The 24,317-nt window shown below is 45.7% G+C and overlaps 1 protein-coding gene across 6 annotated transcripts in view; it reads right to left on the reverse strand.

The window, feature by feature from the left end:
* Positions 1-24,317, reverse strand: part of OSBP2 (oxysterol binding protein 2) — a 2,072,116-nt gene that overhangs the window by 927,919 nt on the left and 1,119,880 nt on the right. For all 6 annotated transcript variants that reach the window (XM_069619135.1, XM_069619136.1, XM_069619134.1 and 3 more), the window contains one exon: positions 7,645-7,711. In XM_069619135.1, coding sequence (XP_069475236.1) covers positions 7,645-7,711 — 67 coding nt within the window. The remainder of the gene's footprint in view (positions 1-7,644; positions 7,712-24,317) is intronic.

The following is a 24,317-nucleotide window of genomic DNA, read 5'->3' on the forward strand; positions in this document are numbered from 1 at the left end:
AAATTGAATGATAGGGAGTGGAAAGGGGAATGGTTGCCATGAATAAGAATCTCAGGAATCAAGTCGATAGTACTACACGTACATTCACTAACTGTAAGGGGACAAGTATATAGTTTGTGTTGGGCGTGCATAAAACAAGAAAGTGTACAGGTGTGACTGAAGTTGTTACAAAGTCATATCATGCCTGAGTGCAAGCCCTTGACAGGCGTGCCTGCATTTTAGATATCAATCCAGTGCATGCATGGTAGCAGCCAATCTGAACAAATCTGTACAAGAAAACGACATGTACCATAATGCACCACAACAGATTTGAAACATGTAGAAATAACACATTGGAGCAAACACACACCATTGGAGCAAACACACACCACCTAATGGACAGACAGAGAACAACACTGCACCTACCCACATAGCACTGTTAGTCAACACACCAAATGTCCATGTCCCCTGCCTCTTCGAACCACACAATCACACACGCTACTCATGTGAAATGCAAAAGTGCACTAGTACATGGACTGTTGTTCACTTTTCCTTCATAATGCAAGAATGATAGATGCAGGTTTTCATTTTCTGTGTTTGGTATTACAAAGGTCGGAGGTCATGTTAAATGCGCATGGCCCAAGTGAATGCCACTGCATACCACACCCCTCACACGTATATTTACATAGTGCATATCAGGTACCTGAAACAGGACATAGGTTTACGTAAATAAATAGTGCATGTGCATGTGTGTCCACTGAAATTATCACTATAGAGCCTGTGCCAACATGACATGGACAGAGGAATGCCAATGTACACGTTCTGTTGTCCCCCTGCAGATGTTGCTGGTTACCCCCTGTCACCATGGTTGATGACACCCGTGAGGCAACCACACAACATCCACGAGCAGGCATACAATTGTGCCCATATACGTACTCTGGCACAAATGAACAGACATTTGGCCTGGTGAAGGCAAGGTTCTGCTGCCTGAGCAGATTGGGGGGTGCACTGATGTACAGTCCAGAAAAGGTGGGAAAGATAGTGCTTGCCTGTGCCATGTTGCACAACATGTGCATCAGACGTAACGTCCCCCTGCCCCCTGACATGGACATGCACCCACCTGAGACAGAGGATAACAATGATCAGGAAATTGGCCAGCGCCGTGACAGAATGGATGGATGTGTTGCACGGGATGAGCTTATACAGCACTACTTCTAATAACCTGTCAGACACGTGGCACAGGCCACCTTGCACACTGGGCACTGCACGTAAATACATTCTATCACACAGAATAATCATTGTCCAGTCATGAATTCTATTTGCCACACCGACTATATTTTGTGATTACAAACTATGTACAAATGGGAAGTTGCTATACTAGTGATACTGTGCACCCCAACTATCCCCGCACCCACGCTCCCTCCCCAACCATCCTTCCCCACACCCCCACCTCAAATATACCTCTCCATCCCCTTCCCCAACTATCCCTCCCCACATCCCCTCTCCAACTATCTCTCCCCACACCCCATCACCAAACTGTCTATGTCCATATCATGTCCTGTATAAATATGTACATTAACAAAGTCCTCAGACAGGGGACCCATGTATCCATGCCCTATTTCTGGCCCCTTTTATGCTCCAGGGTGTGGCTTTGTGCACACTGAGACAGCCACACTGAGCAACGCCTTGGACTGCTCTGTAAATAACTCCCTGGTGTGGTGCTAGTGGAGGGAGCCGATGGTGTTGACAAGTGCCTTTGGTCCAGGAAGGCCTGGAGCAACATGGACATTGTTTCGGCTATTGAGTACATGACACTGTTCCCCTCCCTCACCCAGCGTGACATTTGCACAATGGCACGTGTGCATCTGCCCAGTATATGCGCATTCCGCCTCGAACGGGCCTGACACTCACCCGCATCAGTTGTACCTCCTGAAGGTACTGTTGCACAAGTGATGTCAGGGAGTCGTGCCGTTGCTTCATCCATGACAGGCGGCCTTCAATGTCCCTCACACTGCGTAAGTGAGGAGGTTGGGAGCTCATTGGGCCCATGGCACTTAAGGCCATGGCCTCCTCGTAGCTGTGGTCCGTGTCAACGCTTTCTGCTCCAGCCTCGTCGACAGTGTTTTCATCAGGACCCCCTTGTGGACGTCCTTGCGGCTGGGGTGCAGGTGCCACTGGGATGGTGGGTGGCAGGGGTGCAAGTGCCACTGGGATGGTGGGCGGCAGGGGTGCAGGTGCCATCGGGATGGTGGGCGGCAGAGGTGCAGGTGCCACCGGGTTGGTGGGTGGCAGGGGTGCAGGTGCCATTGTGATGGTGGGCAGCTGGAGAGAAGCGGATGTGGATGCACTCTCACGTCTGCCGCAGGATGCTGTGGAATCCTGTGTGGACGTGGTGGTGGTCCTTCTGCGGCGAGGCCTTGTGGCCCTCAATGTACTTGGCTTGTCAGCCTCCTTGCCAGATGATGTGCCTGAGGGAGTCAGAAAGGCAGGGCATCAGTGATGGGTGTGGATTGATGAGACAGACATGAATGCTAGTACTTTTTGATGAAAGTGCTGTGTCAGGGACATTGTGGTGGCCATGGCATGGTACACACATGCTTGTGTCAGGGATACTGTGAGGGTGCATGTGTGGTGTGCCTACATGGTGTGTACAAGTGGCACTTCCATGGTGTACTTGTGTTTCCTGGATAGGGTGTTATGGGTGTGCCACACAAGCCGTATGATATTGTGGTGTGACTGGTTGTGCCATGGATATGTTACACATGTGACTGCTGCCTGTGGCACTTACTGCGTCAGTGATGATTTTGAAACATGGGTCGTGGTGGATGGGACAAGGGGGCCACATGTTTCATTGCTGTGTTTGGCAGGTCATTTGCTGGTGGTGAAGCTCCTTGGCACTGACGTGAATTTGGGCCTGTGCTAGCACGGCAGTAAAAACACAAGTTAGGCAGTGTCAGGAGGATGTGTGTCTGAGTGCCTACAGGAGCATCTTGTTAGGGCGATACAGTGGGCCGATTTTATGTTCATTGTGTGAGTGGGGTATGAACGAGGTTTTGTTGCAAGGTGTATGTGGATGTGTGCAACCAGGATTCACGGGGCCGTGGGGGTCGGCCGGCAGGGCTGTACTGGCGTTGTGCACAACATACTTGACATATATGCAGTGTGGACAAGGTGTGTGATGTGACATTGGGGTAACGGGTACTCATCAGCCTCCTCGGATGTCATGGTGCCGGCCTCCGCTGCACCAACTTCCTCAATTGACTCTAGGTGCAGCACGCTACTGCAGGTCTCCTCCCATGGCGGCAGGTGGATGGGGATGCAGTGCTGCCGCCTGTGACCATGCCCTGGGTGTGCTGTGCCGACAGGAGGTTTCGCACCCTCAGATGCAAGTCGTCCCATCTTTTATGGCAGTCCCCGACAGTTCGAGGTGTTGTTCCAACTGCAGTGACCTTCTGGGCCACCTCCTCCCAGATTGCCTTTTTGCATAGCTGGGCCTGCCTTCTGAGATTGGTGCTGAATAGTTGGTCAGCATGCTCGACTGTTGTATCTACAAGCATGTTCAATTCAGCCTCGCTGAAGCGTGGCTTGCACCTCCGGGTTGCAGGTGCCCTTGCTGACATGTCTTTTGATCTGCTTCTGTGCTCGGGATGTGGGTATCACTCCTGTGCTCAAAGGATTGCAATGGATTGCGTTTTGTTAATGGCCGCCGGTCCATTTCCTTTTCCGGCGAACATGTTATTTCCAGTCACGGTAATAACGGCACCGTTGTTACCGGTGCCAGTGAGTCCAGTAGCGTGGAGGTGGAATCGGAGGCATTGAGGGTGGCAGTGTGGGGATTTTGGGAGGGTGTGGTGGTATTACTGGCGTGCCAGTGCAACTGTTTCCGGCATGCCGGAATGCGCGGGCACGCTAACACAGAAACAACTGTTGATTCCGGCAGCACCGACATGCAGGTAATTACAATTTTTTTTACTGCCGGACCCGTAATGAGGCCCAATGACTTATTTAATTTCCTATACTATTGTTTTTTTCACATATGGGAGCACTGGTGAAGGTACAGCAACACATTTTGTGCTCCATTGTTGCTCACACATTGACATTCCAAATTAAAGCCTTACATTGTCATACATACTGTCTCAATACTTCACTGCTTTTAAATTGTACTCTGTTGCACTCACAAGTAGGATCACAAAATGAAACAGATTGCATTGCTTTGAACTTTGAGCAGTTTTTTTCAACATCCCAGTGTCTCTCAGAAGGTGCTTCTAATTTTACCTTTTATAGAGAGGATAGCTCAGCGGCAACATGCTCGCCTTGGAAGCAAGATGACACAGAGCAACACAGGTTCAATCCCGAGTCCGCGCTTAGAAACCTCTGTGTATTAAGCGTGTCAAGATAACCTATTTTATCATATCATATATTGAGGTTTCATATCTGAGTGATAGGTTTATATACTGTGGTGTTTCATATTTCGGTTTTGATGCGAAAGCGCAGTACATTGTACTCACTTTAAGGTATCCTTTGCAGGGAACATTTCGTTATTTCATTTTGTATAACTTATGCCCAATAACTGTGTGTCCCTTTGAGAATACATTGCCACATACTGTGCTACTTCTTGTCCACACCTAGATAACCCTAACCGAAGGCCTTGCATTTTTTTTCCCACACTGAGCCACATCGCAAAGCAAAATATGTTGCATCATTTCTAGGTCACATTTTGTGTTCACCTATAGGTATCACTAAAAAGCACATTGTATTCCTGTATATTTTTACCTTGACTTACTAAAAGCATGCTCAATCTAATAGTTTCACTCCTTGAACCCAGGCCCCTCACATAAGAAACAGCCCATATTTGTAAAATATTGTCAGCATCATCATGTATAATTTTTTCAAACATAAGCATACAACACGGCGCAGTGACAATGGGAATCCCAAGGAAGGAAAGGAGGGTAAGGAGGGAACTAACCTACAGGCTCACCATCAATACTACAAACACTGCCCAACATTCCACCGAGTGGACATGCCCCTAGGGGAAAAATACTACAAGCCAGATCATAAATCCTACTATTTTTACACTAGCTCTCCATATAATGCCCTGCTTCCTTCACCGAGCACACCACAAGAAACAACTCAGGAAACTGGGCACATAAGGACAAGAACCAGAACGTTGGAGACCCCCCCCCACAGCCAACCTTACATATGACCATCTCAAGAATACAATTTCAGAACACCAATTTTGGAACCAACTCATGACAGCACAGATGCTCGAGACTACATTACCTGAAGAAGAATCCCCAACCTATATACTCCCTTCATCACTATGGAGCACCCAGCAGCCATATTCTTGCTGGAATCAAATAAAATAAACAACTTGACCTGTAACCCGCTGGACCTGTTTAATAATGAAATCTCAGATTCTATGCAGGTGACCACCCTCACAACCAATCTACAATCGGACAGCTTGGACCCCGGCTTGCACACAGAACATCAAAGCAAAACAGGGCATCCAAAGGCACTAACACGTGATCCAGAGACAGAAGATATGATACACTGCCATCTGCTCAATGCCCATTATCATCTCTCTAAACACAGATTGGGATTGATGAAACGTAGCTAAGAAGGCACCAACATGCTCTTTATAACAGAAACCTGGTTCTCAGACAACTACAAGGAAATAGCACACAAGTACCCCACCTACCCCCCTTGCCCCACCAACCTCAAATGTATCCAAGTCAACCGGAAGGGCAAAAGAGGAGGAGGCCTGCAATTTCAAATGACATGGATTTCCGGGGCTGTGAATGACTCCTGATCCATCTTGTACTTAACCACCAAATCAACCTCTCCTTCCTTCTTATTTATGGACCACCATCATGGAACACAAACTTCGAAGAAAACCTTTTGGACATAATTGCTAACCTAGCAATGCAATAGAAAAATCTAATTGTCCTCTGAGACCTCAACATTTTGCTTGAGGAGCCGACATAGTAAGCACCCAAAAGCTTGAGCTCCTACATAGCCAGCTTTCACCTCAAACAAATGGTCAAAGGAGCGACACACACTGCAGGCCATACTGTCAATGCAACCTTTTGTGAGACCTAATTCTCATCATCCATGCCCTTCAGGTACTATGGCACAATCATCTAATGATTTACTATCAACATGCACATGCGTCAACTCATTACTCACAAAGGACAAACAACCACCGCCAGGAGAAGTTGGAAAACTCTAAACCCAACAAACTGTAACCCATTCTTCTGTAAAGAATTTTCAACAACCCTAGAAAACTGGATAACCAAAGCACTAGAAACCCTCATGCCACTTAAGCATATGACCCTCTCAATAAAAAAAGACTTTAGTGAGATAGTTCACACCCCACCTACCAAAACAGAAAAAAATCAATCAAATTCTTGTAAAAACAATGTCCCCCACCAAAGACAGATCAGAAATCCATAAACAAATAAATGTTACTATTCATAATAAATATATAATACCACATCAACCAGAGAAAGAACTTAACTAAATCATTAATGAGAAAAGAAACCCTTCTTCCTAAAAAAGGTACTTTACCAACCCAGAAACTATGTGATGATATCGCCAATAATTTCAGAATCACATTTCTAAACATAGAGCAAGCCATTAATGCTACAATAAAGAATGGAATTTGAAGCAACTTTTAAACCCTAATCAATGAATTTCAGCCAACAAATGGAGTTCCCTGGGGATCAAGTCTCTCACCGCTCCATTTCAATATCTATATGGTCCCATTCACAAAGATCATAAGATCTTATGGGTTTCCTGTTACAACTTTGCAGATGACACACAAATCATATAAAAAACGACCTACAACAGAAACTCCAGCATCAACCTCAGAAACCTGAAACACCTCTAAAATGTCCTTAAACCAGCTACAATTATCAAGAACCTAAGAACGAATGGACAACGGACTCACCCTGGATCACCAAGTCAGCACAATATTCAAAAATGGCTTCTACCCTCTGTGCTCTAGTCAACAAATTATGCCCTACCTCTCATTCCTACACAGAGCACTGGCTGTCATCTCCTTGATTCTTTCAAGAATTGATTACGCAAACAGCATTTAACTAGGTATGCCAGAGTACGTCACAAAAAAAGTCATTGAATCAAAGTGAAAACACTGTAGCTAGACTACTCCTCAGACTTACGAGGAGGGAACACATAACACTGGTTCTGAGAGCACTCCTCTGGCTACCTTCTCATGCTACACTCTGGTCCTCTGGAACTCTACCCCAGTGCCAATCCGGACTGCTCCATGTCTCCTCTATTTTAGGAAAGAAATGAAGACCTGACTCTTCCATCAACAACTTGATGTAACCTAGATTCTGGCTATCTTGTTCACACTGCCATCTCTCACTTGTACTGTGATCAATGTTACTTGTATTTGCTTGATGACTTGTTAAATTCTTACTACCAATGTATTTCTCTATGACCTGTACAGTGCTCTGTTGCTCACAAGATCTATTTGCGCTATAAAAATATATAATAATAATAATAAATCATCCATTCAATGTAAGTGAAATTTACCAATATGAAGTGCTAATTCTTCTAAAGTTAGACAACATACATTAAAAGAGGTAGTCTTAAAGACCAGGTCACAAAAGTAAAATGTATTTAAAAAGTGATGCTCACATGACTTGTTTGGTTTCCGTCTTCCGAGAGTACAGTACTAGTACCACTCTGATTGGATTTGGCACTCCTTCAAGGAAACAAATAAAAAGGGTGAATTACAAAGTTCTGGTATGTGTTTGAAGATGTTCATGCCAATGCTTTTAAGGTATACATCAGTACAAAGTTCACAAATCAGGGAACAACAACACTAATATATGATAATTAGTACTAAATGGCATTCCGAGGGGATAGTCTGAAACGATGCTGCAACCAGAATCGGTATGGGACTTTCTACACTGCCTTTGTAGGATGGGTCAAGGATAGATTTAAAGCGCACTGCTATGTAAGGGGGCCGTTTAGGGAATAAGGGATTTTACAGAGTGGGTTTGCTTTGTCCATAGTTGGGGTGATTCAGTTTCTAATATTGCCAATGATGGACAGCATCTTTTATATCACTAAAAGGACAGGAACATGGCAGTAAAATGTAGGACCTCAAAGTATGAGGGGTGAGAGAGGCATGTATATTTATAGACTACTTAGGTAAAGCAAACATTTGCTTTCTCTATTAACTAAAGAAGATTGGAGGCCCCTTAAAGTCTGAGGATCATCTTGTCAAGCCACCTGATTTGCAATAAATGGATGCTTTTCATCGCACTGTTGCAGGTGTGGGTGAATAACTTACATGCAGGTAAAAATAGTACTTACCTGCACAACTGGTGTTGGAATCCTATTTAGTCACATGTCATCAGAATTCCATGATGAACTATGATCATTGATAACCAATGGTCCTGTACTATGCTCACTAGTGGCACTACATTTTTGTATGCTGGTTGCTAGTGGCTCTGTATTATGGCCATTATTCGCCAAATAACTTGTACTACGCTTATTGGTTGCTAGTGGTATTGTAGCAGTGAATTTTGGATGCTAGTGGCCCTCTACTATGCCCATTGGTCACTAGGGGTCCTGTACTAAGCCGATTGGTCCAGTACCTTTGCAAATTGGTTGCTGGTGGCTCTTTACTATTGTATGCTCACTGGTCACAAGTGGTCATACTTGAACATGCATCTTCATATCCCCATTCTGCTGCATACCACTGCTCACAACACATTTTCTACTTTGTTCATGTCTCCAAAGCGTTCCATGACAGAACTCCAACAGCCTCTCCCAGTCCACTTTCACTCCCCTTCCTATTCCATGGCTGTCTTTCACAGCCCTCACAAAAGATCAATAGGCTGTTAATCAGGCTTTAACCCAATCTGTTCCCCTCAACTCCCCTTTCGTATACTCAGCTCTCTGTCCTCTTGCTCCTCCCTTACTACTCTCACTCTTGGATTATGGGATGCTTAACCAATGTGCAAGAAATATTTTGACTCCCACAACTTTCAACTCACAGTCATCGGACTAACAGACACCTGGTTTTCCTCCCATTATAGTGCCACTCTTGTTGCCTTATATAATGTATTTGATACTTTAATAACTCCCCCTTGTGGCCACGAAAGTTGTAGGAGTTGGCCTGAAAAACAACAAGCCTAATTTGTCTGCTTACCATCCTCCATCTGACTTTCTCCATCTTTTTTTGAGTACACAACCACTCACCTCTGTAAACAGCCCACTCCTCTCACTATTCACCTCTAGTGCAGGCCCTTTGGCAAAGTCAGTTCCTTCTCCGAGCTTGACCTCTCTATTGACTCCTATTGAAGGCCGTATTGCCTTCATGCAGCAGTTCAACATCCAGACATCAAGCCCCACACTTGATCATTCCCATTCTGACTGCTCAATAATTCACTTCAACATCTCTGTTTCCAATGTGACCCACTCTCCTGCTTGTGCCTTTATTCCCTCTCCTCCTCACCCCAAGGCCCAGATAACACCAGAGGTTCATCAGCATAAATCACATTCATGGATGGCAAGAATCCTACACCCCTCCACTCCCCCTGGTTACAGAATTGCACTCCAAGCATTTATGACAGCTTTGGAAACCACCAAGTCCAACTACTTTGCCATTCTCATTTCCTCTCTCTACACACCTGTCAATTCCCCTCTACCTTCCTAGCCATGTTGGCTCTGTCTGCCCTCAAGATATTTCCTCCTCACTCTCAGCTAATGAATTTGACCTCTGCATCTCATATAAGTACAACATGATCAGTGACAGCAATACCACCCTCATCTCCCTCCCCCTGCCTGGCTCTTCACCCCCTCTCAGCACCCTATTCTGTCTTCGCTCCTTCTCGGCTACCTCACCCACTGAGTTGGCTCCTATCCTTCCGATAGCCGACCCAATATGTACCCCTGTGGACTCCTACGCGCCAGAAATTCTCAAGGAAGTGCCACCATTAAAGTGCTCCTGTCTCTCATCCCTTTCCAAACTATTCTTTTCTAATGGGGATCTAAATGCTGACCTTCCTAACCTCAAAATCCCTCTGCCAACCAGAACAGTCCTGCCAACAATCGGCCTGTCTCCTCGGCTTGATTACTCAAGAATTCTGGAATGGGTGGTCTTCAACAGGCTTGCCAGTTACTTTGAATTTCATGAAATCCACAACCCTTTCCATTTTTCACAGCCATCACTCCACAGAAATACCCTAGACCCATGTCTTGAACTTTCTTCTCTACTCACCTCCTCAAGATCAACTTAACCCTGATTATGCCAGACCCACTTGCAACCTTCTGTGAGAAACCCAAAGGTGTCTCACTTACTAGTCCCCAGGGATCTATCATCCGGGTGGCCAGGACACGGCCATCGCTATTAGATCCAGTTCCTGGGGGCGGACCAGTGGGGGAGGATGACCTGGATGGAGGTCTCCGGGGAGTGGGACACTGATGGGCCGAGATGCAATAACCCATTCCCTGTAATACCTTTTCCCATCCAACCCTGTAGGATATTTAAAAACTCTATCCCCACCCCTTTTCTGACACAAACACTTTTCACACAGAGAAAGACAACAGACTAACACCAGAGCTGTTTACCTGACATGTCCCAATACAAGCGTCAGGCAGAGTCAGGCAATTGACAGTAACCGTGCATACCTGACAGCCCTTTACTTTCACCACAGGGATAAAAGGCGGATCATGAAAGCACACTACGAGCAAGGGCGAATGCACGAGGAAACAGCTAAACCGAACTGGCAGTTTAAACAGAGGAGAAAGGCTGCGAGACCTGGAAGGACAATGAAGGGGGAACTGCCCTTGCCCTTTTCAACTCAGACCCGTGAAGCCTCTGAAGGGAAAGCATAAAACCAGGAGTTACAGCTGGTGTGTGGAGGAACAGATGTCAACAGTGCACAGGGGCCTCCCGCATTGATATCACAGGTAGGGAGGCATGCTGGCTACCATGGTACCATCCTTGACTCCAGAGGCAAGGCAAGCCAACGGGTTCAACACAGCCAGTGAGTCGGAGGAAGCTGATAGCAAACCGAACTGTGTTGAGCTCAAAGTTGCAAGTGCCAACATTATGTGAGCGCAAGAAACTTGAGAAGAAAGAACTTGTGTGTGTGTTTGATCTTTTGAGAAAACCCAGACAAGGGCCAGCTGCAGAGTGGTCAGGATCCATCAGAGTGCTCATTCGAAGTACTCTTGCTGGCCACTCTGGTTTTGTGTTGAAACTGCAAAGACCAGAATGCCCTAGGAAAGGGCTGCGTGAGGTGTCAGAGTGGTCCTTCGAGGGTCACGCCAAATTCCTTGTACAATCAAAAGTCTCTGGGCCTCATTACACGTAATGCGGTAAACCATGGTGCTGTTAGCACCATGGTTGCCGCCGGTACCATACCAGTACCACCATGGAGAAAAGGGGAATTAACACCCCATTCCAAGGTTGGCGGGGCGGTAATTCCCCCTTTTTCCATGCCCCTTCCCCATTCCCATTTTTGACCCATAGGGCTCAACTTTAACGGCTGGTCTACAGCAGCCATTAAGGTCAGGACCCGCAAAGGAACCTCGTAGTAAGGAGGTAAGGGTTTACCGGTACCGGTGCCCTTACCGGTACCGGTAAACCCTTACCACCTACCGTGCAATGATGCCCTCTGACCCATTGTCAGGAGAAAGGTAGGCAAAGGGAACCCTGCTTTCTGATAAGATTGTGAACTGTGAAATAAGGCAAGTGTAAACCCGACAGAGGGATGCTGAAAGAAAGGTAAGAGAAGGGAACCAACGCTTTCTGATGAAACTGAGCAAATCATGAACTGTGTTAGAAATTCTTGAACCGTGTTAAAGATGGCTATGTGAACCCGACGGAGGGATGCCAAGGGAAAAGCTAATGGGAATGAATCCCATATTGTGAGAAAGCAAAGTGAACTGTGTAATTGTCAATTGTGAACCCGGCTGAGGGATGCCTGCGAGTTGAGGTGAAGAGCAATACACCCATGAACATAGTATCGACAAGAGTGAACCCGGCTGAGGGTTGTCCACAGTGAGAAGTTGTTTAAAAAGACATTAAAGCTTTTGAATATTGCAAGCTGCATTTGAAAGTCCGTAGTGAACCCGACCGAGGGAGGCCCAAGTTGCAAGAAGGATATGAGACCGGCAGAGGGAGATCAAAGGGGCGAAGAGGCAATCGCCCAAGGTGCAAGATTACAGAAGGAACTTTTGTTTGCTTGTTGTTTTGATCCACCAGGACTTCGAAGGCGAGACACTTTGTAGAAAAGAGACTTAGACCCTGAAGGTTCTGGTTTTGCTGAACTGGAATTGTGAGTCTCGTGCTGGAGAGGCCCAGGAGTGTTCTGTGCTCAGGAGTTCCGCCTTATCCCACGCTTAAAATGTGGGGAAGGGATACCCAGCCATACCATCCTGACTTATCAGTTTGTGAACCCTTCTTTCTTTTTTTGGTGAACATTATCCCACACTCTTTTTGTAACTTAGTGGTAAGGATTGGCAATATTTATTTTTAGTATAGGCCCTTTTCATTTGACAAGACTAGTACTGACTTAATATTATTTGATGGTCGTAGCTTTCTCCCATTTTAGATTTAGGTTTAGATTAGGCGTTTTTCTCACCCATGCATACAGGTTTAATAAACACCCTTGAAGTGTGATCACTTGTGTCTGTCTTTACTGTTGTCACCATGAGTTCCTTTTACTTCACACTGTTGATAATCCTTCTCTTGTCTCATCCTCTGTATCCTTGAGATCCAAAACACACCACTTCCCTGGATGGCCTGCCAGCTCTTCGAATGCTGTTCCTTCATCTCCTCAATATGGAAACCTGTGATACCATCCCTCTCCTGGCAGGAGTCAACATGGACTCTATCCCTGTCCACTGCTCTTTAACCTCTAAAACATCTGCATGGGAATATTGACAGTAACTCAGCTATCCACTACTGGATGGTGCTTTATTTATGCTCAATTTCTCTAAGCAGAAGTCTACCATCTCCCAGTTCAGAATGCCCCCACTTCATCCCTTTACTAGTATCCTTTCCTTCTGAACTCCTCAAGAACTCTATCAAGGTTCACAGCCTTGGGGTTCTCTTTGATAGGGATCTAAAGGTCCACCATTTAATTACCTTGACTGCCAATAATGCAAGGAAAAACCTACTAAGCCTCAGTAATATCCTCCCTCTTCCAAAATACCACTCCAAGAAAACACTAATTTCAACTCTGCTACTCAGTCGTCTTGACTAGTACTTGAGTCTTCACTTGGGCAACCCTTGCTAACCCTTTTCCTCTCAATAAAATTCTCAACTTTTCTACTTGCACACTTTACAATCTTACTGACTCATTACCCACCCTGACTCATGCCGCTGTATATACAACCAGTCCAGCTACACATTCCTGGTACTGCTATGTTGTTGTTCACTTAACTTTATTCGGTTTAAAACCATACAAGCATAATTACATCACAATATATAAAAACAGTTTAATACCAACAATACATAAACTGCAATTAAACATGGAAACCCAATACTTTCCTATCAAAGTTTCAATAAAATGTTTTAAAATCTTAGTTCATCTATTTACATGCTTTAATTCATTAGCAGTTACTTAATAAGCATGTTTCCATTTACTTTATACTTCTTGCCCTTTGAAGCAAGGCTCTATGAAGATAAAATAGATTACATTTACATCAATAGTGCTCTTACAGAATGTGCCCGCTATTTCAGTTGATCTAATATCTCTTAAGCGAAAGAGTGGCAGCAGGTAATGTCTCCTCGATGCAGAATACACTGGGCAGAATAACAGGAAATGTTTGACAGAATCCACTGGATCCCCACAGACTTTACAATGTGCATCTGGTGGGTTTGGCCACCTTGCAGTAAAGTTGCAGTACACGCCTTTTTCATATGCCTAGTAGTGGCTTTGTGGCATTTTGTCTTAACCAGCATCTTAGTGCTAGGTGGTAGCCCCACTGGATTAGCCCATAAACTGTCAAAGCCCAGCTCCCCAAAACCTTTGTGAAAGAACCTGAACCATTTAAGGGTACCATATCTGGATACGTTCTACAGGCTGATAAGCACCTCTCTATACTTTACAAGATCTTGTGTACTCCACACCCTGATTCAGTATAGCAATGGCTTATTTGTTAGTACTTCACTGATGGGCTTAAAGTCACATTCCCAGTGCATGGCAGCCATAGGGGTACCCTTGGTCTGCATAAGTGAACATTACAGGAAGTTGTTGCCAGCCACCTTTAACTCCCCGGTCTTACTGTGACCCCATAGCTCTGCCAGGTATGAGGATGCAGCCCAACCCTGGGCTTTGTACAGCTTTAGTGCTGGGGATACTGTTATTTAAATCAATTAATCATCATTGTGAATTCTTTATTCCACATTTTCCCTAAAAGAGCAACATAAAACATCTATCCAAGCAAATTCTTAATTGCCGGGCCCTACGGAGCCATGCCCTATGCATATATACTACCACATTTATAAAAGTGTTTTCATGTATTGATGATTTACACAATGACATAGCTTTGTTAATGGTTTTAACACCCTCTTTGTTGAGGATGGGCTTTAGATAGACCATTCTTAAATCACAATACATTGGACACAGGAATAAAACATGTTGCATCATTTCTGTTGTTCCAGGGCAGTTTAAACAATGCAACAGTTTTTATTCCTGGATTAGCCATTACTGAACCTGCTTGCTCCCATCTTTCACCAATTTCCTACTCACACCCATTCATTTTAGCGCCCATCTCAATCTCCCATCCCCTGCCCTCCGCTCCTTCTCTCTTCCTGCCCACACAGCAGGAACTCCCTATCGCCTTTTATTAAAAACAACACGATCATTGATGCTTTCAAGTCTGCCTCCAAATTCTAACTCTTACTGCTTAAAAGGGTTCCAATTCTATTTTTAACATTCCCCCCCACATGATCCCACCCATCCTACCTTCATTGCACTTGTACTGAAATCCCTATGTATTCACTGCATCCTGTTCAACAGGGGTCGATACCCATCTCTTTACCCATAACTGTCTGTTTTTGTAACCAGTAGATGTCCTGCCCTTCATCCAACATCACCCAATTCATTGTCCATTGCACATGCTTCTAATGTAAGATATATGTTTGAAGGGTTGCCCTCTATACTGAATGCATCTTGGTAAGTGTTTCTAATCAAAACACCAGTTTCTAAATTAATACTATAACAACATGTTTAATTACCCCTGTAGCAAGGGAACATCAGACTGATTATGGGTTGAAAGAACCGTGGTAGCCAAGAATGATCATTGTGCATGAGCATACATATTTTTAATTTTCTTAATCCCGGTCGCAATATTAGTTTTTCTTGATTAGTGGGAAACAAAAGGGATTGGTTATTTTTCTGAAGAGAGCAGAATGACTGCACACTTGTGGCAGGGAATTAATTTTTTTTTCTTCTTTGGAAAATGTTCCTGTGTAGGATCACACGATTTTATAACAGATTATCAAACAGTGAACCATCTCTGGTGATATTTGGACACTTCTATGACTAGCCTTCTCAGTATGTTTTACTCACATAGGCATCATCTCTGTAAAGTAAATCCATGCAAAAGTGTTTTAAGAAAGTGGGAAATTGTTTAAGGAGGTACAAGCAAGGTCTGTTTCTGTATACAATCCTCATGTATAAAAACAACTTTAAACAACTTCATAATTCTCAGAAAAAAGCTGAAAACTCCTCAAAAGCTCTTGACACACAAATAGATATGAGTTATCACCAACTCACTCAAGTACATGTCATAAAAGATGCTTCAGTCAAACTTACTCTTCAACACTAGAAGACTTTGTTAACCTTTATTACATTCTTTGTAAATTAGCTCAGTTGGCAGAAATGGCAAGCTATATGTCCTAAGTGAAAATTCCTAAATGCCAACACTTGTCGCATGCATTTTTCCTGCCAAATAAACATACTTTGTGGGCTAATGTGTTCAGTGATATAAAAAAAAATGTGGCTCCTGACATTCAATTTTTCCCACTTGCAGCATTGTTGGGGTGGGATGACAAATTAAATCCCATGGCTTATCTTTTATCTTAATTACGATTGTTAGACTCTTTGTTGCAAGAAATGGGGCCACATTTCCCCTCCTCTGTACATCAATGTGAAATAGAAGTATGGGAAAGTCTTTTATTTGAAAAAAATAATTTCACCTATGGCTACTTTACGACTCTCTGGGGACCTCGGCAGACATATTGGGATTAGGGCCCCTTTTCTTGCCCATTTGCCTGTTTTTTTTCTTTTCCCTCCTTCCTTTCTGTCTACTTTTTCTTTAAATTTTTTATTTTCTATCTATATTTTCTCTACTTACCTTTTTTTCTCTTTTTTATGGGCATTACCCATTTTTTGATAGCTAGCAAAAGACTAATGACTGATTAATGATATTTCACTCGTCGTGATTGCACTGTTGTTTTTGTCTTTGTGTTCTGTTTTGTTTCTCTTTAAATCTGTGAATCGAAATTAAAATAAAAAAAGAAAGCGAGAATTGAGTTTTCACCCAACGACTTTGCAAATTTCAGCAATTGAATATCAGATAAATTTCTCTCTTTCAGGCTTATTTACCCCTAAAGTGACTGCTTATCTTCCCTAATAGAGCCTATAGCCAAGTATGAGCAAGTGCTCAAAATAGCTAATTGGACCTACTTTGCTTGTCTGAATGAGGCCCAGTTATCCTGGTAGAGGGTTGTAGGTTTCATCACTACAGAAAGTAATTCCTGAAACAATCTGCCTTACTAAATCTAGCTTGTAGACATCAGTATGCTAAACGCCGGGAACACAAACCACAGAGATTCCTTATCTGTGACAGCCTACTTTACTTGGGTTATTTCCAGATAATTCGGAGAGCCTTCTTTGCATTTAAAATGTACAATGTTTGTTTAATTGGAAAGATCGGAAAAGTGTGCTTGCAGAATAGTGATCTGAGTAACAGGAACATTTGAAACACATTTCTTTTTTCATTTTTTTAACAGTTGGTAGATAAGTTTGACAAACCATGTTATCTCTATACAAATAGAGAGAACAACAATTGTTTGAACCCCTTCTAGTACACGTAATACTGACAGGACTTCCAATCCAGAGTAAAAAAAAGAAAAACAACATATTACAGTAGACTATGTTATAACCAGTTAACCTTGGGTGCAAAAAGAGCATTTATGTAAGTGCTACTGCTACTGCATAAATGTCCTCAAAGATATGTGTGGCATCTCTTTAGGTGTACCTCACATTACTATGGACACTACCACATATATGAGGCCATTTTGCAAGCATCTCATTTTTTCTATTATTGCCACATGTAACAGATGCGGACTCATGTATTTATCCCAGATGGGAATGAACAAGTGGCTCCAGTCTTGACTTGTAGTTTCAAGTAATTTGCCTGCCACAAACCACATCCAAATTCATGAACTGTGTTTACATATTGCCTATATGTCAGTACTCACCAAAAGACTGGTGATTGGACTGTTGCCTTCACTACTTGTGGACTGGTAACCTGAGTCTATTAAGACAGGGTCTCCTCAAGTGAGGGTGACATTTCCTTTGTTGTACCTCTCTATTAATTCTTAAAGAAACACAAACAGAGATGTAGTTCAAATGAAAGAACAGAAAATACCACCAGGTATGCGCCAGGCTATGGAAACAAAGAAAGGTGTTACTACCGGTACTTGAATTTGTTATAACGTAAACAAGGACATAGAGCAGCACTAACCTGATTAAGTTTAAGGCGCTGCTGGTATTTCAAGGAGTCATCCAGTGGCAAAAAGATCTGTTTCACTCTTACGAGAAAGTGCAAAGTCTAGTATCAGATGAATAAACAAGGTAATTTCCAAGAATACACAGAGGGATCCACAGGAAGGGTGAGGAACGATAAAGGGTGTGGTGGGAATTAGTGTTGTTAGTAGGGGCCTACCCCCATGCGGCATGAGTACGCACTAACGGCAAGAGGGTGCACAGAGTTGATCCGGGCTGCAGCTGTGCGCCACACTCTTCAGGGTCCGTTAATGTAATGCCCACAATCCCACGTAAAAACCAAGAAGCAGCACAGCAATCAAAAGTAATCCAAGAGTCAATCTGTTAGAGAGCAACAACGCTGTTATCAGGTATCCTATAAACAAGAAGGCCTAATCAGAATCCAAAAGCAGTCCAAGGCACAGAATATAGGGTCATAGAGGTTTAAATACAGGAGACAGAGAACAGGATTTGCGGGCACTTATGTTTAATAAGAAGCACTAGCGCCTTTGAGTGGTCGTGCTTTATGTTCCTGTGGGTGGGTGTAAAACGTGCGGACGTTGCGCAATGGTTTTATCGCGTTGCGTGTATTCGCAGTTTTGGCCCAAATGCCATGGCAACCACCAATGCTTCAAGAAGGGAGCTGCAAAGCTACGTTGTTTGCGTAGCGATCGTGCAAAAGACTGTTGGACCGTGACACTATAATTATAAAATTGCAGGAGTTTGCAAACCCAGATTCATACTCATTTTTACAGTACAGACACATGTGGATGATGGATGATGCTTCTATGCCACGTGGTGGCAATCGGTTAGCTTGGTTTAAGAAGCTGGGTTGCAATGTGAGGAACAGAGTCTTCCAAGTTACCAGCAGGGGAAAGCAAAGGGAGCAGAAGAGACGGACCCAAATCACAACAAAGATTGAAAATGGCAGCTAGTACAGCTATGTCTTTGATCAAACTACATCATGAAATTGGGGAGTAACCACTGGGAACCACGTGACCATAGAAAGAAAATGAGGGGAAGCTCAAGTGGAGAGACACTCCCTACTAATCCAGCGAGAGGGGAAATATGAAAGCAGACCTGTACGGCTGTAAAAGAGGGACTGATAAGGAACACGCAAAATTGTGCATTCAAGAAAGCTGAGAGCAAGAAGCAACCTGCTGACACGCACAAACACGAGGTAGCTGCAGAAACCGGGTGGAATGGCACAACCTCAGATGATGCGGTTTTCATCTGGAATGTGTCCAGGGACTGATACAAGTTTCTGAGAAAGGATGTGATATCCTGAATGCCAAGAGGCTAAGAAAGCCTCTGTGAACTGATGTGTATTGATAAAGCCAAGAGACCAGGAAAACCTCTGTGAAGAGTATGCAATATCCTTACAAACCCAAGAACGGGGAAATCTTGTATGAAGTGCTTGTGATATTCTGAAATCCAAGAGGCTGAGAAAGCCTCTCTGAATGTTTGTATCATGACAAAGCCCAGAGGCCAGGAATGCCTCTGTGAAGCACCTGTGATACCTTGAAAATGCAAGAGACCATGCAATACTGTAAATTGTTGTGTCCTGACAAAACCAAGAGGATGAAACATGCCTTGTATCCTAAAAAGCCAAGTGGTCAGGAAAGCCCCTGTGAAGCACTTGCTGTGTCCCGTGTGAAGGAATCATGTAGCAAGACACAGACAACAGATTCAAAGTTCAAACAAAATACTTGCATTAACTTAAAAGTCAGAAGGGTGTATGGCCTAACTTGCCCTATGCTAAGGTGGGACTTCCCTACCTAAAGAAACTAAGGATAGTCTGAGTCCAAAACCTATACTTGTCCTCACAACTAAAGCTAAACAATGCGTAAGGATGTCAACAACAAACTAAGAGTGTTCCAAAATAAAGTTCTCAGCTTCTTCCTGCTCTTGGCTTACTTTCCAGCTCCCTTTCCCTAAGTTCGAGGCAGTTCCACAAAGTCTCGGGGTTCCCTTCCCCAAGAAGACTACACAGTTCCAAAAGGGCCTCAAGGTTCGCCTCCCCAAGGCAACAACAAAGTTTACACAGTCTTAGGTTTTCCTTCCCCAAGACATCAGCTTGACCAGCTTGCCACTTCAGTCTCTTAATTCTCAAAACCAGTTCCAGGTCAACGTTGCACTACTTCTGATTCCTTAAATGTTCACAAAGATTGCTCTCTTCTGCTTTCACTTCACATGCAGATTTGTTATCTGTATGTTTCCTTGGCTTTCAGGGTCTCCTCGTCTAGGCGCAGGTGTCAGACCACACGTTCCACCCATTATAGGTCACGCAACCAATTACCCTAGGCTTTCTTGCCCACACAGGTTTTTCTGTCACTGCACCTGTGTGCTGTTTCACATTCATCTTGGTTTCTCCTTGCCAGTCTAATGTGTTTTGCTCATACAATTCACTCCACTTTGCTCACTCCTTTATCACATTACTTTCACGATGTTCAGTAAGGGAGTAGTTTCTTACCTGTAACTCCATTTCTCCAGCGTTGGTATCTTTCATGGATTCACATGCTTAGAATATTCCCCGTCGTCAGGCTGGGAACCCTCGGTATATTTATAAAGACCTTTCCTGTAGGAAAACATTTCGACACTTCTATGTCCTATCTATGTCGTTTTCAGGCTGCGTTCGCTTGACCCAATAGGACGTAGGGATATAAATAGCCCCACCCCCACAGCTCCCTTCAGATTTTAATCCCCAAAGTAGAGGGAAAATACAGAGTTTGCATTCAGGGGAGGCCGGCGGGCGCATGTGAATCCATGAAAGATACCAACGCTGGAGAAATGGAGTTACAGGTAAGAAACTACTCCCTTCTCAAGCATTAGATCTTTCATGGACTCACATGCTTAGAATAGATTATACAGCAGTAACCCTAACATGGAGGAGTGCAAAGCAAACCAAAACTATCCAAGCCCCATATGAAGATGGGTATACGAAAAAACCTCCACCAGGATACACTAACAATAACTAAACATATAGCATAATGACAAGAGTATGAATACCCCTATATCGGGCTTACCTTACTGAAACAGATGCCGAAGGACCGCTCGCCCCATCTGCATATCTGTCGCATGCTGTTGCTCTAGGCAATAATGCTGAGTAAATGTGTGCGGCACCGACCATGATACCCACTTGACAGATGTCCACCAAGGGAATTCCAGACCATAACGCCGCCGATGACGAGGTGGATCTTGTTGAATGAGCTTTTGGGCATCTTTCCAATGGTTTTCCTGCTTTAGAGTGGCAAAAAGCAATAGTTGACAACACCCAGCGGGCCAGTCCTTGCTTAGAGATCTGTTTCCCCTTCACCGAAGCTCCATAAGCTACAAACAGTTGCCTTGAACGTCTGAAACTTTGAGTACGACTGATATAGAACTTCAAAGCTCTTTTTACATCCAATGTGTGGAGAGTTTTCTCTGCCGCCGAAGAAGCCGTTGCAAAGAATGTTGGAAGAACAATAGAAGAATGTTTGTGGAATGTCGTCGGCACTTTAGGAATAAAGTGAGGATTGGTTGCTAACACTACCTTGTCTTTGAAAAACCGCAGGTATGGAGGATCAATGACCAACGCCTGTAATTCCGAAAGCCTCCTTGCCGACGTAATGGCTACTAAAAAGGCCATTTTCCATGACAAAAACTTCAACGATGACATTGGCTCTAACGGAGCTCTCATTAGTGCTGACAGTACTAAATTCAAGCTCCAGTTTGGTGGAAATTTCTTAGCTAGCGGGAAAGTTCTAAAAAGGCCTTTCAAAAAATGCTTCACCAGTCGATTGCTGAAAAGAGGTGTTGAATGTCTTTTTCGAGTAAATCTCGAGATGGCCGCTAAATGAACTTTTATAGAGGAAAAAGGGGCCTCATTACGACCCAGGTGGTAATCGTCCGTCATTACCGCCATGGCGTAATGAGCGTTTACGCCGTGGGCCGATGGCGTAAAGAGCGCCACATTACGACCCATCGCGCACGAGCATTACGCCATGGCGGTAATGCAATGAACGCCATGGCGGAAAAGGCCCCTACCGGCATCGTAAAGCGAGCAAGGTGCACTTCCGCCACCGTAAGTAGCGGCCACCGTAAGTAGCGTCCACCGTAAGTAGCGGCCACCGCAATTTGCGGCGGCCGTAAAAAGCAGAACCGGAAATAGCATCATCGCGCCGGAACGGGAAACAGCCCGTCGGCCATCTTTAAAAACACAATCCATTGCCATCCTACCGAACAACACCAGACCCAACCCTGACACCTGTCCCAACCTATCACCCACCCATCCAAGTACCCGAAAATGCCAAAAGCTGTGAAAAAGGCATGTGACCGCCAGCGCCAGGAGAGATTCAGCCGGGAGGAACTCTGCATGCTTACGGAGACCCTGCAAGACAACGCAGGTGTCGTTTTCTCCCCGGAAATGACCAGGACAGCCATAGGGAAGAAGAAGGCCATCTGGGCCCTGGTGGCTGAGCGCGTCAGCGCGGTGGGGACCGTACCCCGCACCCCACAGCAGTGCAGGAAGCGCTGGGACGACCTCCGCATACGGGTCAGAGCCGTCATCTCTGCAAACCGCAACCTTGCCCTGGGTACCGGTGGAGGGTCGGAATCCCCCCTAAAACTCCAACCGTGGGAGGAGATCTGTGCTACCACAATTGGCATGGAATCCATTGAAGGCGTCGGAGGGATGGAAAGGGGAGCTCCGACATCAGGCGATGAAGGTAGGTGCCTCAAACAAGACATGCCATAGTCACTGCAGTCCAATCATGTGTAGCACAAGGTTGCCCTAGAGTGTAAATGCAACACATATCAACACTGCCCATAGCCACATGCAAGCACCACCCTGTATGCACTGCTGGCACCCGCATACCTGCATCCACATTCCACACTAATAGGAGACAACCTGCATGGCACTGCCTGAAATCTGCCTCATCTACTGACCAGAATAATGTCAATCATTGTCATTCCAAAGTCCGCAGACCCATCAATAACGCCCTCCCTCCTTTGCTCCACCACAGGCACAGATTCACACCCAGAGGACCAGGACACCCCTGCGCCGAAGAGAGCCAAGAAGGCCATCAATAACGTCCCTGCACCCTCAACCTCAGCTGCAGTGAGGCAGACCCCACTACAAGCAGGTCCCACTGCAAGCATACCTGACGTCCCACCGGCAAGCACCCCTGTAGGCAGCAGGCCAGCAGCAGCTGCTCCACCTCCACCGACATTGCCTGCCACAGAAGGCACGGGGTCAGCGGCCAGCAGCAACATCGGTGAGACAGCTGCAACAGCTGCATGCTCAGACTCAGACATGGAGCACGAGGTCAGAAGCCCCACTGACCTACTACATTCCCCCTGTTTCTCAGACGCCAGCCCCCATGAGGATCACACACAGGGGCACACAGAGGTAGAGGAGTGACCTTCCACCCCATGCCCTGTCCACACTCCACAGGAGGGGAGCAGCCCCTCCATCACTCCACCAGCACTGGCCATGGGCCATCAGGGCCAGCAGTCCCTCGAGGACATCACTGAACGGCAGCACCAACTGGCCACGATGCTGAATGAGCATGCCGCGGAATGTGTGGGGGCTAGGTCTGCCTGAGACCCTAAGGGCCGAAGTAGCACAGAGCACTGCCACCCTGAGGGATGCCATGCAGGCCATGTCCAGGGACATCTGTGCGGAACTTGCCGCCTTGCGTCGTGCGCTCACTGGGCACACGCACACCCTACCGGATGTGCATGCACAGGGGCAGCCAGGGACATCCTCCACTGCCAGTTCTGCACAGAGCAGCCCCGTGCGACGTTCCGGACGTAACCTGCGCTCCACAGCCAGGGGTGCCCCGGGGGCCGGGAGAGGGGGCTTGTAACAGCCTGTGGCCACTGTCACAGGCATCTGTTGACACCTAGAGGGGGTGTGTTGGGGTGTGCAGGGGGGAGGTGGGAGGGGGTGTGTTGGGGTGTGCAGGGGGGAGGTGGGAGGGGGTGTGTTGGGGTGTGCAGGGGGGAGGTGGGAGGGGGTGTGTTGGGATGTACAGGGGCGAGGTGGGAGGGGGTGTGTTGGGGTGTGCAGGGGGGAGGTGGGAGGGGGTGTGTTAGGGTGTGCAGGGGGGAGGTGGGAGGGGGTGTGTTGGGGTGTGCAGGGGGGAGGTGGGAGGGGGTGTGTTGGGGTGTGCAGGGGGGAGGTGGGAGGGGGTGTGTTGGGGTGTGCAGGGGGGAGGTGGGAGGGGGTGTGTTGGGATGTACAGGGGCGAGGTGGGAGGGGGTGTGTTGGGGTGTGCAGGGGGAGGTGGGAGGGGGTGTGTTAGGGTGTGCAGGGGGAGGTGGGAGGGGGTGTGTTGGGGTGTGCAGGGGGGAGGTGGGAGGGGGTGTGTTGGGGTGTGCAGGGGGGAGGTGGGAGGGGGTGTGACACGACATTTCATAGTTTCAATACACTTTTTTCTTTCAAAAAAAGTAATGTGTGGACATTTTCATTGCGTATGTGTGCTTTATTGGTGTACAGTCCACAGTGTGCATGTCCCAGAGACACACAGTGCCCCAAGTGCAGTCTCCATGTGATAAACACCAGCCGTGTGTGCTAGAAGCAGT

The sequence above is a fragment of the Ambystoma mexicanum genome, chromosome 10 (assembly GCF_040938575.1).
Source record: "Ambystoma mexicanum isolate Mex_15411 chromosome 10, UKY_AmexF1_1, whole genome shotgun sequence".
In the NCBI taxonomy this organism is placed as follows: Eukaryota; Metazoa; Chordata; class Amphibia; order Caudata; family Ambystomatidae; genus Ambystoma; species Ambystoma mexicanum.